The 17,280-nt window shown below is 46.2% G+C and overlaps 2 protein-coding genes across 5 annotated transcripts; one reads left to right on the top strand and one right to left on the bottom strand.

The window, feature by feature from the left end:
* The first annotated feature begins 80 nt into the window (after positions 1 to 80).
* Positions 81 to 12,382, top strand: Ift20 (intraflagellar transport 20). Of its 4 annotated transcripts, none has more exons than XM_020182500.2 (6): positions 88 to 240; positions 2,651 to 2,686; positions 2,824 to 2,952; positions 4,088 to 4,173; positions 4,676 to 4,779; positions 5,175 to 6,659. In XM_020182500.2, exons 3-6 carry the CDS (start codon positions 2,826 to 2,828, stop codon positions 5,254 to 5,256), a joined length of 399 nt encoding a protein of 132 aa, XP_020038089.1. In that variant the 5' UTR covers positions 88 to 240; positions 2,651 to 2,686; positions 2,824 to 2,825; the 3' UTR covers positions 5,257 to 6,659. The 4 variants fall into 4 exon arrangements, with proteins under 4 accessions (XP_073902543.1, XP_020038090.1, XP_020038089.1 ...); XM_020182499.2 differs by having other exon boundaries at positions 93 to 240; positions 2,450 to 2,686; XM_074046442.1 differs by lacking the exons at positions 2,651 to 2,686; positions 5,175 to 6,659 and adding an exon at positions 10,459 to 12,382 and having other exon boundaries at positions 81 to 240.
* Tmem97 (transmembrane protein 97) lies at positions 5,644 to 15,010 on the bottom strand. The gene is made up of 3 exons (XM_020182498.2): positions 14,757 to 15,010; positions 7,800 to 7,944; positions 5,644 to 6,983 (listed from the first exon to the last, which is right to left on the bottom strand). Exons 1-3 carry the CDS (start codon positions 14,883 to 14,885, stop codon positions 6,724 to 6,726), a joined length of 534 nt encoding a protein of 177 aa, XP_020038087.2. The 5' UTR covers positions 14,886 to 15,010; the 3' UTR covers positions 5,644 to 6,723.
* Between the last annotated feature and the right edge of the window lie 2,270 nt (positions 15,011 to 17,280).

Raw genomic sequence — 17,280 nt, 5'->3', positions numbered from 1 at the left:
GCAAAGGCCTCTGGGTCTTGTGGCAGTCATCCCTCCTCTTTCGCCTCTGTTTCCCAGCAGGCTCTGTGGAATGGGCGAGTGTAAGTGCTTCCGGTGTCAGGCAGCGACGTCATTGGGTAAACAGGTTATGTAGCCGTGGCAGCGGCTGATGCTGGTGGGCCGCGCGCCGGCTGCCGTCGACTTGAGCGAGGAGCTGTTTGCGTATAGCAGCCTGGGCACGCCGCCGTTACCGGGTCGCAGGTAGGCCGTGACTTCGGGCTGGGGGACGCGAGCTAATCTGGAGCGAGAGGAACTGGAGAAGTCAGTCCCCTCTCTGAGGAAAGGCAGGCCCAGGCCGTTAAAAAAGAAATGGGAAGTTTCCCCACGGAATTCTTCGGGAGCGGTTTCACACCGGTCTTAGACCTGCCTGGAGCGTGGCGCGTTGATGCTCGCTCGCAACGATCTTACGAGGAAACGGAGGCTCGGATCATGCATGAGTGCATAGTAAAGAGCCGTTTTCCTCGCCCAGTTCTTTCTATCTCTCTGGTGCCTCTAATACACCCCGTGGGTGGAGCCCCTTCCTGGTGCCTATGGATTCGGGAGAGCCAGGTCGTGGAGAGCGAGTCACTGCCCTCATCCTTAGGGAGCTCAGTCCCAGGTTCCTGTACCTGGTGTTTCCAGATGCTCACACATGTGTATGGTGGGAAAGAATCTGATAGTCCGCTGGGAACCATATCTCTACATGCCTTCTTCCATCTTACCCATCTCATTAAACTATCCTCTCCAGTTGTACACTTGGCCCAATTCAGGCTCATGGGACTCATGCCTGGCTGTTTTCTTCACTCATCTCCAAACCCCGCATTCAATCAGTCCCTTAGTCCTATCAGCTCAACTTAGAATACATCTGAATTCAGATCTTCAGCAAGCTTTGGTTTCTGCTATAACCTTCTATGTGTTTGTACGGTCATTCATTCCACAAACATTTACTGAGTGTCAGTTAATGGGACATGCAGGCAACATGCTAAAGTTACAGTGTGGCCCTGCCCTTTTGGTCCCTCTAATCTACAGGCTGAGCCAGAGTGATCTTTCTAAACCTGTTAGCCATCATTCTGCTGAGAATCCACTGGCTCCCCGTTACTTTTACAAAATCCTAGTTCATTACTGCAGCTTTCTCATTTTGTTTTTTGGTGGTTCTGGGGCTTGAACTCAGGGGCTGGCTTTGAACCTCAATCTTCCTGATCTCTGCCTTTTGAGTAGCTAGTAGCTAGTATTACAGGCGTGAGCCACCTGAGACTGGCTATAAGAAAGCTTTGGATGATTAAAATGGTGAAAAGAAAGACAGTAGCTCTCTTCAGTGGATTCCAGCAAGAGAACAGGTCAGAGTCATACACCGACAGCCCATAGATGTGCATTAGTTAGATCACAGAGTGTTGGATGATTTTCCTCCCTTTAAAATTTTGAATTAGACACCAGTATGTCACTTTTCTTGTCCTCTTGAAAATCAGAAGTTCTAGGAACAGTGGGACTTAATTGTTTTGTTTTGTTTTGTTTTTTTGGTACTGGAAATGAAATACGGAGCCTCTTGCTTGCTAGGCAAGTGCTCTACCACTGAACTGTACTAGCTCCTTTGCCTCCCTTTTTAGCCTGAATGAGGGTGAATTTTCAGTTTCTTTCTCCTCCGGATGGAGAAGATAATCTTTGTTGGTTCTCTGTTGCCTAGAGAAAATATCCAAACTCCTTAGCTTTACACACAGGGTTCCTGATCTTGCCCACTTCACTAGCTCCATTGTCTTTCCTTTCATCCTTTAGGTAGGATAGGCCCTTTCACTGAACTTTTTGCTGCTTTCATGAAATGTCTTTCCCTGGCCTTCGTACTTGGTACATTCTTGTTTTTACTTTTTTTTTTGTGGTACTGGGGTTTGAACTCAGGGCCTCACGCTTGCTAGGCAGGTGCTACCACTTGAGCCACTCTGCCAGCCTTTTGTGATAGGTTCTCACTTTCATTTTACCTGGGCTGGCCTCAGACTGCAATCTTCTTGATGTCTGCCTCCTGAGTAGCTAGGATTACAGGTGTGAGATACCAGTGCCCCAGCTACTTCATTCATTCCTTTTTGTGTTTTGTGTTAGGACTGGCTGAACTTTGGTTTGTGATTCAGGCAACTGTGCAGTATCTTGTAGCATAAGTTTTGGGTAATGTTCTTACTCATGGCTTATTTTTTAGCCCTAATTTTTAAATCACTCAGATTTTTTTTCTTTTACTTGCTTTGTGTTTCCCAGTGCCTGTATTTGAAAAGCCTTGTGTCCTTCTGGGTTCCTAATTGGGGGATATATAAGTAAGCTTATGGCTTACAACTTAGTCTAGATGTTATTCAAGTTAACTGTTCTGTTCTCTTCCTGTTCTTTGGTGATATTTCTGTAAAAGCACTTACCACAGTATAACTTTTCAGCTTACCTGTCTGTCTTCCTCCAGCTAAACTATGTGCTCCTGCAGGGCGGGCACCATGTTGCATTCATCTTTGTATCCCCAGCACTAGTAGTGTTGGCATATAGTAGGCACTCAAGAAATGTATGTTGAATGAGCGATGCCTGTGACAAGCAACTGGACTTTATTCTTTCCTGACCCTTGCTCCTATGACACAACTCCTCCTGACTGCCACTGTCACCCCTTCAGAGCAGAACTTCTCTAGGGAACCTGGAAGGGAAACAGGTGAGGCTGAGAGGTGGAGACAGGGAACGGGGAGCCTTTGGAACATCAGAGATTTGGGCATTGGTGTTTGGGGGTGGGAGTGCGCATTTCCTTGGGTGGCTGAAAGGTGACTGGGGATTGGGGCTGTTTCTTTGTAGCTATGGCCAAGGATATCCTGGGGGAAGCAGGGCTGCACTTCGATGAGCTGAACAAGTTGCGGGTGTTGGACCCAGAGGTTACCCAGCAGACCATAGAGCTCAAGGAAGAGTGCAAGGACTTTGTGGACAGTGAGTATCATTTGGAGAGACATGGAGCCATTCAATTTTGGGCAGTTCTAACTGTACCCTGCACCCTGTCCCCCATACTGCAGCTCTTGGCCCTTCCAGGACGGAGCTGCTGACTTCCTGAGGTTGAGCCTGGCTTCTGATTTCCCATGCTATCATGGAGTCTCACACTGAGTCCCAGTCACACCAAACATTGGGATGGGGAGTAGAGTATGGTTTTTTATTTATTTTTTGGTGGCACTGGTGTTTGAACTAAGGAACTTGCACTTGCTAAGCAGGCACTCTACTACTTGAGCCAAACCTCCAGCCCGAGAGATGCCATCTGTTTTTGCTCTCAAAACTTTAAAATGCATGGGTAGAATGATGGCTTGGGGATGATTTGATTTCTTGGTAGAAACAGCATTCTCCACGGTGGGCTTTCCATTATTTGGAGTTAGATGTAGTTAGTAACTGAAGTCTCTAGAAGCTGCTCAGCACACCTAATGAAGTCATGTTTGGGTTGGAGATCTCCTAGAAGCCTTCTGTCCCACCAGCCATGCAAGCCCAGCGCAGTGGACAAAGCAGATTTGGCTGGAGCGAAGGATTGCTGAGGCTTTGAGCTGTGGAGAATGTGACTGGTGAAAGGTTGCTTGGGTTCCATTGCCAGTCTGTGATTGCCATGTGCGTACTGTACCTCTCTGGGCCAATAAAATGGGGGTCCATTATACCAAAGACATTGATTTAAGCAAATGGGAGAGGGGCACTTAAGCTGTGAGCTCTTTGCTCACTCTGGTTATAGGGTGAGAAGCTCCCACCCCCCACACTGTTGACTAAAATCTATTGTCCTATTTGTGGCTAGTTCAGAGGCAGCACTTGTTTTGCGAATGCTTTGTAACTCCTGGGGAGGCAGGATGAGGGTCCTTCTGGAGGATGGACCCACCTGGAGCCTGTGCCTTCATAGCCTATGGTGACTGAAGGTCCAGGTATGCCTGGTTCAGGTCTTAGCGCCAGGCCCCCTTCTCTGGGTTTAGATACGGAACTGTTTTGATGCAGATTAGAAGGGGCACTAGGCTCTGCCTCCTCACTGCTTCAAAAGGGCAGTGCTGAGGGGGAGAGCTGATGCTGAGAAAATAAACATATTTTGTTCTTTCCCCGAAAGAAATTGGCCAGTTTCAGAAAATAGTTGGTGGTCTAATTGAGCTTGTTGATCAACTTGCAAAAGAAGCAGAAAATGAGAAGATGAAGGTAAGATCAGCATGTCTTGTCTCTCTTGGCCAGGCACCCCAGTCTCTATCCTCTCTGGATTTGTTGAGGGCATGGGTGGATTCCTTAATTAAAACAAGATTTTAACAAAATTGCCGTTCCAGTTAACTTACTAAGCCTCTGTGGCAGTATACTTTGTCATTACCCCGTTTAACCTTCACGTCAGCACTGATAAGTGGTTATATCCTTTTATAAATGGAGAAATGAGGCTGGTATGGTATATAGATGGCTTGATGTAGGACACAGGCAAAATGGCACCACCCAGTGAGCCACTGAATACCTATAGGCCCCGCTCTGGGGCCTGCCTCCACTCCTCACGCAGTTCTCACCAAGCACTTTGATCAGTAGATTAATCATCCTCTGACTTATCACCAAAGACATAGGGCTCCTTTGACAGCTCCCATATGGCCCGTCCCCATTTGAGTACTTTGCTATAGACAGGCTTAAGGAAGCCATGCCTTTCTTTGGCAATGCTGTTTCTTAGGCTATTGGTGCTCGGAACTTGCTCAAATCCATTGCAAAGCAGAGAGAAGCCCAACAGCAGCAACTTCAAGCACTGATAGCAGAAAAGAAAATGCAGCTAGAAAGGTAAGAGGCCATGATGCAGAGCAAGTTCTTTATTGCACTTGAGTTCTGCTTTTCCTTCTTGATTCCTTCATCTTTATTCCTCATCCTTTTTCCAGGAATAGCATCTCACTTGTCATCCTGACTTGAAGATTTTTTTAATATCAAATGACCTCTAATAGTGAGAGCATGAGAGTACAGGTAGCAGGCCCACGGCTGGCTGGCTTCCTGAAAGGACACGGCTTTCTTAGGGCTGGGGATTTCTCATGGGTGGCCCTGGGCAAGGCTTTGCCTCTTTTCTTTCTTTCTTGCCCTAACTTCATTCTGAACTCACCGTTTCTTGGATTATGTAAACCTCTAGAATTAAGTCTGTGGTTTATTCCGTCCTTTTCAGGGCTTCTAATAATTTTGTTTTTCAGGTACCGAGTTGAATATGAAGCTCTGTGTAAAGTAGAAGCAGAACAGAATGAATTTATTGACCAGTTTATTTTTCAGAAGTGAACTGAAAATTTCATTTTTTATAGCAGGAAGGAAAAAAAGCCCCCCAAAAGCAAAAATCCTCTGTGCCATTCCAGTGACTTGTCTAATGACCTAAGCATGTCATGACAGAGTGTCAGGAACACAGTCCTCTGAAGGCAATAATGCCACATTTGAGGGCACTGGTACTACACGTCAGCACACAGCCACTGCCAGTGGCAAGGCAGGGCAGGGCAGGGCCGGGCCTCACCTCTTGAATCTTAGTATGAACTAAGCAGTCTGTAAACCTTGATTCACTTTTTTGTAAATTCACAAAGCTTTGGAAGGAAAAGCAATAAATTATTGTTTTCAAATGGCTTGATCTACCTTTTTAACAGATGTTCTAGCCCCCAGTCCACACAACAAACCAGGCATAGTCAGCAGCTACCTTTATTTGGACACACATGAGTCAGACAGTACCAACAATCACCAATGACTTGTGAGCAAATAAAGGACCAGGACCTATGGTGTACTGATTTTTTTTTAAGGGTTGGCCTCAAGTAATTAGGGAGCTCATGAGATAATACATACTAAAGCAAAGAGACAATGGGCAAGTCCCGCTACCGCCCCTGCCCTAACAAGATGGGAGTGATTAGGCTGCATCAGGAAATATCAGATTCTCCATTAGGCAGCACGCATACAAGTCAGGCTTGAGATGCCAGACTTCAAAGTAAAAGGAATTATCTCAAGTGGTCTCTAAAAATGAAAATTTGGAAATAAGACAAATAAGGTGATTAAAAAAAATTGCTGGAGGTGTGGCTCAGGTGGTCGATCACTTAGTTCACTAGTACCACCACCAAAAGAAACCCTCTTGGGATAACCTGTTTAAGCTAAAACCCAAAAAACAACAAAAAAACCACACCGTTCCCATGACTGAAAGTTATGCTAGGGCTAAACCTTGGAGGTTTACCTTGGAGGAAGACTTAAGTTCAAACCTCTTTTGCATAGTATTTTTCTCCAGGGGTAGACACTGGCAAGAAAACATGAGTTTTTCATGAATATCTAAAGAGGCTTAATTTGATTTTAAAATGGCTTGAAAAATCCCATCATTCAGTTTGCTGACTGTGATATGCCATAGAGAATCAAGTCAATTGTTCAGTGGTGTGGGTACATTCTGGGTCGAATGATTCATCAGCATGACAAGCAGGCCATGTTTTTGTGGTAGTTTATCCAGTTTCTGGTCTGTTCTTGCAAGAGAACTTAGGCACATGGGAAGGTGCTGGGCATCACTTTCCTAGAGCCCAGCCCTCACACATGCTCATTAGTCTGCTCATCCCAGTGCCCTTGGAAGATAAGGGTTTGATGTGGCTCTTGCTGCTACCTTGCACTTATGTGTTGCTGCTGGTGTTTCAAATGCTGCTGAAGACATGGGTTCAGAGCACGTTTTTGTATTGGGTCAAAAAGGACACTGCCCTGTGGACATCTCCCCAGCCGGGCCAGTGGTTGTTGCCCTCATTTTTTCTTTCTTTTCTCCTCATACTTGTAGTAGGGATTCCACAACATGAAAAGTAGAAGTATGAGAGGGATGATTAAGTAGGGGGCATAAATACATGCGAGGGTTAGTCGTTCACGGGGAGTCTTAGGTGTTTGTCCTTTGAAACCATTGGCTTTGGGGAAATCCTCAAATAAAAGCGTGTAGAGAATCGGAATTAAAGTTGTCATGGTATGAACCGAATAGATGATTGAAGGGGTGCGGATCCACCTGCAGCTTCCTGAAGTAAAAGGGCAGAAGTAAAAGTTAGGTCTGCTCATGACCCCAAGGGTGACATTTTCCACACTGTCTGTGCTTGCCTGCTCCCTTCAGCTGACTCACCCTACCTCCTCCCCTCAGTGGAAACTAGCCACACACGGAAAACTGGGTATATTATACTGCCCAACCTGTAAACTTATGTGACTGCTAGGACTCCAGATTTCTGACTGCCAAAGAACCAAGGGTGAAGGTCAGAATACAGCTTGGAAAAACCTTAGATCAGTAAAATTGCATTACCAGTTTGGTTTAAAATGCAGTGTGAGGGGAACTCCTACCCCAACATCTAGATGTGTGGATCATATAGGTGAAAGGTTGTGAGTGGATTCAGTGACTATAGACTCCGGTGGGAGTAAGCATTAATAAGCATTTCCAGCTTTATGAGCTTGGTTTCCAAGGATAGAGGTATGCACTAATTATATAAGAACACAAAGGAATAATTTTTAAGAAGTTTAGGGGTTAACTTTAGCTTGATTCTTCTGCTTTTAAAGTATGTCTGATATCATGCAAGGAAGGAAAATAAAGCCAATGTTAAAATAAATTATGTGTGTTTGTGTGTGTGTTGGGTGGGGGACAAAAGGGAAGTGGCCTCAGGTTTCATATGTATGAGAAATTTCCAGACTGAGCCACATTAATGTCCTTTCGCCAGATCTATTCTGGCTACTTCCATCAGATCCTATGGCATCTTCATGCAAACTACAAGAGCTCCTTCCCTCTCCCTTGGAGATACATTCCCAAAAGATTTCTGAGCAAAACCCAAAATTTCCCACCATTTACCAACCTTTGAAGAAGGCATATGTTGCAATGGGGAAGAAAGGCAGCTGAAACACAAGCTCACAAAACACGAAGGACTGGAACCAGAGCGGGGGATTCTGCACCAGAGGGTCTTTGAACTCCTTAGAATACCAATTTATCAGATTTCTAAACTGAAAAAAGATAAGATCATGATGAATTACAGCTACCTGGCCTGACAGGCTCAGCAGCTCCAGTGTATCTGAAGATACCCTGGGAGTCTCTCATTGTCCAGCCCCCTCGGCAGCAGGTGACATACCCAGCTGGCTTTTGTGATACAGCCTATATGGTCATTTAATAAAAACTCACTAGCTGTAACTTTAAAATGTTGCTTTCTAGCTAGGGGCTGGTGGCTCACGCCTGTAATCCTAGCTACTTGGGAGGCTGAGATGGGGAAATTGGGAGGATTTCAGTTGGGCAAATAGATTGCAAAATAATCTTCAAAATAATCAGCAGAATGGACTGGAGGTGTGGCTCAAACAGTAGAGGCCTTCTTTGGAAGCACCAGCTTTGTAAGCACAAAACCCTGAGCTCAAAATTCCAGTTCCACAAAAAAAAAAAAAAAAAAGTTGTCTTCTCTGAAGTTTTCCTTAACTCTCCAGTTCCTTCTTTGTGTTGCCCAGCATTTGTTCCTAAATCCATGGCCACACAAATCCAGGTGTGTTGCCCACTGTCAGAAGCAACAACAAATACCTGGCACCTAGTAGGCTCTCAGGATGTTTACCACATGAGCAAATGGGACATTTCTGCACATTTTTGGTAAAGAAATGACAAGTGTGAGGACCATCCAGACATTTTCCCTTTCACAACTGTACACCCAACCCCAAAGGCCAGAATCCCTCAAATGCAGAAATAAGACTGGATTTCTTCCTTTTTTTTTAATTGGGGGGGTTGTTGGGAGGTGAGATTGTCTAATCTCTATGAAGATGTAAGTTTGGATAGTTTAACTCCAACACTTCAAATAAATTCATTATTCTCAACTCCCTAGTTCTATTTTTTTTTTTTTTTTATGAGACCAGTAGGATAACTATGGAAAAACATTGCCCCAAACTTTATAACTTCTAGGTTCTGGGAGGCTGAGTAGGTGATCAGTTCTAGCTTGGCTCCCATCCCTGTAATTACCCTATCAAATAAAATAATGCAGACCCACGTTGCTGTGGCTGCAGACAAAGCAAGGAGGAGATTTTGTAGCTGCCTTCTCTGCACTGGATGGGAGCCTGAAGTTTAGGAGGCCCCAAGATCAAGTCTGTCAAATTTAGCCTCCCGGACTCCTGGAGGTGGAACTGTCCCAATACACACATCTTCTAAAGCCAAACAGGTGTTATGATATGAATAAAGGCACCTTTAAGAGTTTATCTCATAATGGAAACTCCAAGGATATTATTTCTTTGTTAATTTTTAATGAAAGGATAAACTCACTATTGTGAAATAAGAAGCTTGTTGCCACAAGGGAGTTTTAAGTAAATATTTAGAAATATTTCTGTTAGTATAGTAATCTTGGAAAAGTTCTGGCTGGACAGTTTATTGGCCAAATGATCTCCAATTTGTTGGTTTTATTTTTTCCTGTGCTGAGTGTGGAACCCAGGGCCTCATGCAAGCTAGGCAAGCGCTCTACCAATCTGAATTACGGCGTTATCCTCGCTTCTCCTGAGCACTTTTAGGACAGTAAGGTAACAGGAAACAATCGTAAAGGTTGAGCCTCTGCCCCTCTCCAGGGCTCTATGTTCTCATCTGGACTAAATGATTTATGATTTTTTTCCTTTTAGATTTATTTTAAAAAGCACTAGAGGAAACTATTTGGGTTAACAGATTTACTGCAGAATTTACAAGGCATTCTGGTCCATTTGATTGACCTAAGTCCAAGGACAAATGGTTCCAGAGACTCTACTCGAAAAAACCCTTCACAAAAAAGGGCTGGTGGAGTGGCTCAAGGTGTAGGCCCTGAGTTTAAGTCATAGTACTGCAAAAAAAAAAAAAAAAAGGATCACTTAACTGAATTAATGCACATCTTAAGATACTCAAGTTTAATCCTATTACAGTCTCTTACAACTGGTCATTTATTAATTATTAATAATTAATAAATAATAATTATTATTAATCCCACCCAAGATTTTAAAATTATTTCCATTTATACCCACCCTACATATGATTCAACTCACCCTGTTACCTTATCCATTCAGATTTACCCGGCTCGGGAATAACCATTATATGTTAATAAACTTAAATTCCAATACAAAAAAAAAAGATTCACTTGGGTTGCTACTGAGCAATCCTGTACTTCTCTCATTTAGGTTGAGGACAGATTGATGGTATGTCTAAGTGCTCCCTGTTCTTCCCTATTTTAATAGAAGCAACTTACCCAGCTGCAAATGATACTACAAAATGCTTTCCTGTCTTCTCCTTGCCACGTTCTAAGCCAAGCTAAGTTGTTTTACTGTTTCATAACAGTTTTCCCAAGTGATTTTGACTCAAACCAAGAAAAGCGTAATTCACAAATTTTAGCCCTATCACTACATTGACCTCACATCCTATCTTTTAGTTCTCTGGAAAAATTTCTTCTATTTAGGGAGGAAACCAGATGTTAAATTTTGGCACTTTCCAAAGAGGACCCAGGACTAACCCAAGGCTTTTTATTATTTTCTTCATAGAGAAGCTACAAAATCATCGCTCCCCACCCAAGAGGAACTACAGTGAAGAGTGGCACAGGCTTTCAAGGCGTGATCCTCCCCCCACCAGCCCTTCATCACAACCAGAATTTCAGGCAGGCCCTACCTGCGCTGGTCCTTGGCCTTTTCCACTACGTTTAAAAAAAAAAAAAAAAAAGCTGGGGCTGGAGGCATGGCTCAAGCAGAGTGCCTGCTTAACAAGTGCAAAGCCCTGAGTTCAAAAGCTGAATTTTTTTTTTTTTAAAGCAGTCTGGCTGGACTTGTGTTTATTACTGATGCCAATAATTAGAGGTGTCTTTTTCCCTCAAGCACTAGACAGCAAAGTTCCACAAAACTGCATACTGCCTCTGGGGAGAGCCACAGCCCTTGGACTAAAGCTGGTAGGGGAGCATCAAGTTCAAAAACACCAATGAATTCAGCATACAAATGACAGTGAACTTTCACTTATAGCATCAACACTGGTGAGGTCATGATGTGCAGACTAGTCTCTTCCAACTTTGTAAAGTTAATAAAACACAACAAGGTCTTCTATTTAAATACTGATGTTTAAATGCCAATCGAAAAAAAAAAGTGGAAACTAAATAAAATAATCTGGTAGCACACCTGGTGCATTTTTAGGAAAGACCAATTCATGGCTCTGGTCTGGGCTTAGTTTTTTGATATTTCCATTTTAAAGACAAACAGCAGATGTAACCACTAGCATGCATAAACAGTCATAAAGCTGTCATACAATCTACCATACAAGTGAATTCTGCAAACAAAATGAACTTTACTTTAAGAAGCAAAGGCTTTTTATTATTTGGCCTTTCATTCCAATGCTTGAAAATCCAATTACTTCTCCCATCCTCCAACAAGGGCTGAGATTTTTTTTTTTTTGGAGGGGCCACTGAGGATTAGACCCTTGCATATGTTAGGAACACTACCACTGAGCTACACCCTTAGCCCCAAAGCTGAGAAAATTTTACCAAGTCAAATATATCATGTGCAAATAGGGTGTCTATGATGCCAGGCAGGTTTTAACTGTGTTTTGTGAGTGAGCAAGAAGGGGGAATGGCAGTCAGAAAGGATAGACTGGGTGAGATGGCTCACACCTGTAATCCTAGCTACTTGGGAGATGGAGATCGGGAGGATTGGGATTTGAGGTCCATGTAGACAAAAGGTTCTTGCTCAGTCAAGAAGAGCCAGGCATGGTGATTGGTGCCTGTCACCCCAGAAGGCAGTTAGAATACACAGATCTCAGCCCAGGCCTCCCCTGGGTAATGAGACACAATTCACAAAATACGTAACGCAAAAAGGGATAGCGGTGTGGCTCAAGTGGTAGACACCTAGCTAGCAAGTGCAAGGCCCTGAGTTCAAACCAATAGCTGTTAAATCTGGAATGGCTACATGGGATAACGTGCTATTTACCAAGTATTAAAGGGACCCATAACATCAGAGGTTTGTAAACAGGCCTGAGGTTTTTTCTTTTTCTTTTGGCCATATACACTTCAAAAACCAGACATGGCAACAGTAGGCTCTGCTTTCTTCAGGGCAACTAATGGTTAGTGCAGTGATGTGGCAACTTCTAGAAAGAGTATGTACTGCGTGGCCCTGTATGGCTAGTGGGATAATGATCCCCAAAGATATCTGTGTCCTAATCCTTGGAACCTGTGATTGTTACTTTATTTGGTGAGAAGAACTGCAAATGTGACTAAGGGTCCAGAAACCGGGAAGATTTTTCTGAGTTAGCTGACCTTATAAAAGGAGGAAAAAAAGGATTTAGCTACAGAAAAGGCAGCAATGTGATGACCTGGAGATTCAAGTGGTGTGACAAGTCAGGGGACATTGGCAGCCACCAGAAACTGGAAGAGGCAAGGAACAGATTCTCCCTTAGACTCTTGGGAAGGAACCAGCCTGCTAACACCCCATAGGATTCATTTTGAAATTGACCTCTGGATTAAATCATTATCTTTGTGATAATTTGTTAGAGCAGTAACAGGAAACAACTACACACTCATACACAACTTTTTTTGTGGCTTTGGGGGAATTGAACCCAGGGCCTCATGTATATTAGGCAGGTGTTCTACCACTGACCTACACCCCCAATCCTACAACTTGGGTATGTTTGAACTTATAATTTAACCAAAGTTGAGGCTATAGACCCTTGACTTGCCGACACTGCCACTTCATTTTTTTTTTTTTGGGGGGGGGCACGTGGGCAGAAGTAGGGTATGAACTCAGGGGCTTGAGCTTGCTAGGCAGCTCTACCACTTGAGCCATGCCCCAGCTGTTTTTCACTTTAGTCATTTTTCAGGTAGGGTCTTGTGTTTTTGTCTTTAGACTGTGATCCTCCTCCTTTCAGCCTCCCATGTAGTTGGGATAGCAGGCACGCCACCCTGCCCAGAATATTGCTTGAGATGGGATCTAGAGAACTCTTGGCCCAGGCTGGCCTCGGTCCTCCTGATCTGCCTCCCTAGTAGCTAGGATTACAGGTGGGAACCGCTGGCAGCTGCCAGTTCTTGAAGAACTAAGTTCCTAGGTAACAGTTTCATGGGAAAGGTAGGCCAGAGATCTTTTCAGTTATGCTTGGTTCTAGAAGCAAACAAAAGAGAGACTTAAGCTGGATGCTGGTGACTCATGCCAGTAATCCTAGCTACTCAGGAGCTGTTTGCCTGGGCAAATAGTTCCTGAGACTTTATCTTGAAAAAATCCATCACACACAAAAAAGGGCTGGTGGAGTGGCTCAAGGTGTAGGCCCTGAGTTCAAACCCCAGCACCGCAAAAAAAAAAAAAAAAAAAAAAAACTTAAGGGTGTGGGGACATGTGGAGCAGCGGTTCTTAACCTTTCGGGGGGAGGGTAAGACCCCTGTAAAAGCTAATGTAGGTGTAGGCACTCCTCCCAGGAAACACAATGCACAATGCAATTTGGCACAAGCCGTTGGAGGTATGGATTTAAGATTAAGAACTGCTCTGCAAAGAAAAAAGCATTTAGGAATATTTAACAGAGGCAAAAATCAAATCTTTTGGGTAGACAAGCCAGCCTTGCCCACAGTTGGGCAAAGGTTGGAGAAGAACAGAACTGAAGAAAGGAATTCCATGGAGATCTGAGTTTGGAGGTGCACCCCTACAATCCCAGTACTCAGGAGGCCAAGCCAGGAGGATACAGTGTTCCAGGCCAGCCTGGGCTACTAACTTCCAGGTCAGTCTGTGTCACATAGCAAGGAAGACCCTGTCACAAACAAACAAACAACAGATAACCCAGGAAACTAGAACTGTAGTTCTTAATATTAAAAAAAGCAAGCAAGCAAGCTTGGGACAAAGAATGCTCTCCAACAGCCAGAAAATGGGGCATTTCACCTGTATTTTTACTCAGGTGATCATTTTTACTCCGACACAAAAAGGCCAATTAGAAAAGGTGTCATTAACTCACTCCTGAGCTTTTTAAGCTGCTGGACACCAATCCTGAAGGAGTGATGACCTATGGACACCAAGCGCTAAACCTTTACACAGGTCTAATTCTACTCGGATCTTCTTCTTTAGGGTTAGACTGGTATTTTAATTAAAGCACTTCCAAAAACCCACAACTTTAAAACAAACCCAATGCTGATGATTGTTAGGTCCCTGGCATTCTTGGGGCGGGCGGAAGGACCCGAGGCTACAACCTTAAAACCAGACCCCCCTGATTTATGACCGCTTGTTTCTCCCTGCCTGATTGTTTCTCGGCTTGCAAAACAACTCAGGAACTTCCAGTTACTCAACTAGCCAGGAACCTTGACCTGTTCCATCTGGTGATCGCAGATAATCCACAGACTCTCTCCCTCCCCCATGGCTTGGCCCCTCCTATAAAGCCCACTACCCAATTCAGCCAAGCTGCCTCACTCTGAACCCGAGAGTGACAGCCCTGCGGCCTGGATTTCTAATAAATCTTTCCTTTCCACACGTGGCGTGGTCTTAATTCGGCAGTACCTTACCACGATCAACACGGATTCACCGAAGTTACTTCCCTCAAACACGGACACCTGCCCAGAGTGGGGGCCTTAAACAGATCCCGGGGAAGAAACAACTCCAACAGAACAAAGCATGTATCCCCGCGGCACGGGAACCAGGGCAGTTGAAAAACGTAGAGCTGGGGTTAGGAACGGCGCGGGCCGGGGTACCAGTAGGACCCAAGCAAGGGGAGCGAGGGAAAGGCCCAGGGCGGCCGGTGTGGAGGTGGAAGGGTGTGGCGTTTGGGACGCCAGCACACCACCGCAGCGAGCCGATGATCCTCGGACCCCGCGACCGACCGGGCGACCCCTCACCTCGACCGGGTAGAGTTCAGGCGGCAGTAGTAGCTGCAGGTCCATGAACAAGGTGATGGGGATGTGCGAGAGGAAGTAGAGGCCCAGAAGCCACTCCAGGCAGCGTCGACCGACCACAGCCCCCATCATCCGTCGGCTGGGCCGGGGAGGAGCGAGGCCAGGTAAGCCAGCAGCGCGACGTGGAAAGAAGACTCGTTCCTGCACGCGGTGCCCACACACTGAGGTGGCGCTCAGTCCCCTTGAGGATCTACGCAGGCCATCCCCATTGGCTGCCGAGAAGCAGAAGAGGCGCACGGGCAGGGGGCGGGCTCCCCTCATGGCGCGATCATTGGCTCCTCCGAGTATAGTTTGAGCCAAGGTGCCCCGCACAATGTTGCCATTGGCTGCTGGGAGCGCCGCGTGAGCAGGGGGCGGGGCTCTTGGCCGAGGAAGTTGGCAGGCGCGTGGCGGCAGGGGTACCGGCTGCGGAGAGCTCGCAGCTGCCTACAGTGGTCCCTTTCTCCGTCGGTTCTGTAGGATTTGCCACCACCGCCTGTGAGCTGCGCTGTGGACGTAGGGAGCTGGGGCTCCCGCCGGCAGTGCCTGGGCTGACGAAGTAGGGGCAGGCGGGACGTGTGATGCACGTTGTCCCCAAGGTCCTATTTTTTTTTTTTTTTTTGCGGTACTGGGGCTTGAACTTAGGACCTTCACCTTGAGTCACTCCACCAGCCCTATTTTTGCGAAGGGTTTTTCGAGATAGGGGCTCGCGGAACTATTTGCCTGGGAAGGCTTCCAATCGCGATCCTCAGGCGTGAGGCACCGGCACCCGGCTCCCAAGGTCTCGTTGAGGACACGGGAAGCCTGGCGAAGGATGTAGCCAGCCTCAAATAAGAAAGAAGCAAAGGCGACCGACCGGGGGATGTGGTAGGAGGTAGAACGGACAGGACTTGGTGATGGTGGTTGTGGAGAATGAGGGAGGATTGAGGGTTCATTTCTTATTGAGCAAATCTTGGTGTACGTAGGCGAGGGACAAGATGGATGGGGCTGCCGTTCGCTGAGGAGAGGGGACATCGGAAGTGCGTCCATGGGAAAGTAATTCAGTTTGGCTTGTTGACACTGAGCAGTCTAAGGGCTGGGGATGTAGCTTAGTGATAGAGCACTTTTTTCTGGCATGTGCAAGGGTCTGGGTTCGATTACCAGCACCTCAAGAAAAAGACACCGAGATCCGGCAGCTTCCGGGTGGAGCCGGCCAGGGGCAGTTGGGTGAACCTGTTCACTAGATTTGTGAGACACCAGCATTTGATTAGTGTTGATCCTAGAGGAGCCCCGACCTCAGAGGTCATGGCAGGAGGAGGAGGATGTCACAGGGAGGAGGGGGGGTCAGCCTTGTCGGGGCAGCACTGTGTAGCGCCCACCTGTGGCCCTGCTGAGAGCAGTCTGGAGCCAGGAACCAGATGGCTGCAGAGCAAGGAGTAAGGAAGGGGAAATGGAGGCAGGACGTGTGGCATGTGCACATGAAGGGCCCAGAGATGTACTCAGTGTCTTTATTTTGCAAATTGGAGAGACTTGAGTTTAAGTGCTGTTTGAAGTTTCTGGTTGAGGAAGAGGCTGTCCACAGAGGAGAAAGAGAGCAGGAAATGTGTTTCTGGGTCCCAAGGAGGTGGAGGGAAGGGAAGGACTAAGGTTGGGGTGATCTGTGCATCCTAATGGTGGGCACCATGGGACAAGGACAGGGCTTGGGAGTACTAAGGTGGGTGGCCTTTGATCTGTAAGCCCCAGTCTTCTGGGCTGTTTTTGTCTGGTGTGAGATCTGCTCAGGAAAAGGGCGTTGGATTCATGCAGAGGTGAAGTTCACAGGAAGACTAATGCAACTGGAGTTGTTCTTCTTGATTTTTAAATTTTTTTTCGGCGGCACTGGGGTTTGAACTCAGGGTCTCACATTTGCTAGGCAGGCACTTTTACCACTTGAGTCACTCCAGCAGCCCAAATTGGAGTTGTTGAGGATGAGTGGTTGAAATGATGGAGCATTTGATCCATGATGACCAGGGAGACACGAAGCCAGCGGAGCTGAAGAATGGGAGAAAGTGGAAAGGTGAATGGGCTGGAGGCTCTGCTGAAGAAGCCATGCAGGTGGTGAGGGTGGCAGTAGGTCAGGGGAGTAGGATACAGCACCAGGTCTGGATTCCTAGTGCCAGGAAAGTGCTGCGTGTGGGAGGGTGTGACAGAAATGGAGAGGAGGAACTGTCTCTGGAGATAAAGTCAAGGAACAGAGAGCCCAGACGCCACCTAGGCTGTGACTGGATTAAGGTCTGTGCATGACAGGAGTATCCAGGAAGGTGGGCATGGACTGGGGAACACCTTCACCGGAGGAGGGAGGTGGGGGAACGACAACGTGTCCCAGCTTTGGAGAGCAGGGAGGCTGGTGACCCTGACCTTGAAGAATGTGAGAAAATAAACATCTGGTATTAGAGACAGGCGTGGGAAGCTGAGCCCTGGGGAGAGTCAGGTGCTGGTTCCTGCAGAGGTGACAGCTGAGGGTGGGAGA

The sequence above is a fragment of the Castor canadensis genome, chromosome 11 (assembly GCF_047511655.1).
Source record: "Castor canadensis chromosome 11, mCasCan1.hap1v2, whole genome shotgun sequence".
Classification (NCBI taxonomy): domain Eukaryota; kingdom Metazoa; phylum Chordata; class Mammalia; order Rodentia; family Castoridae; genus Castor; species Castor canadensis.
The sequence above is the reverse complement of the archived record's forward strand: the minus strand, read 5'-3'. Positions and strand labels throughout refer to the sequence as shown.

Coding starts and splice junctions, on each gene's coding strand:
- Ift20 (XM_020182499.2), top strand. CDS start 2,611: ATGACACAACTCCTCCTGACTGCCACTGTCACCCCTTCAGAGCAGAAC. Junction 2,953..4,087: donor GTGCAAGGACTTTGTGGACA/GTGAGTATCATT, acceptor TTTCCCCGAAAG/AAATTGGCCAGTTTCAGAAA. Junction 4,780..5,174: donor AAGAAAATGCAGCTAGAAAG/GTAAGAGGCCAT, acceptor TTTGTTTTTCAG/GTACCGAGTTGAATATGAAG.
- Tmem97 (XM_020182498.2), bottom strand. CDS start 14,885: ATGATGGGGGCTGTGGTCGGTCGACGCTGCCTGGAGTGGCTTCTGGGC. Junction 7,945..14,756: donor CTGAACTCTACCCGGTCGAG/GTGAGGGGTCGC, acceptor ATCTTTTTTCAG/TTTAGAAATCTGATAAATTG. Junction 6,984..7,799: donor AACATATGCCTTCTTCAAAG/GTTGGTAAATGG, acceptor CTTTTACTTCAG/GAAGCTGCAGGTGGATCCGC.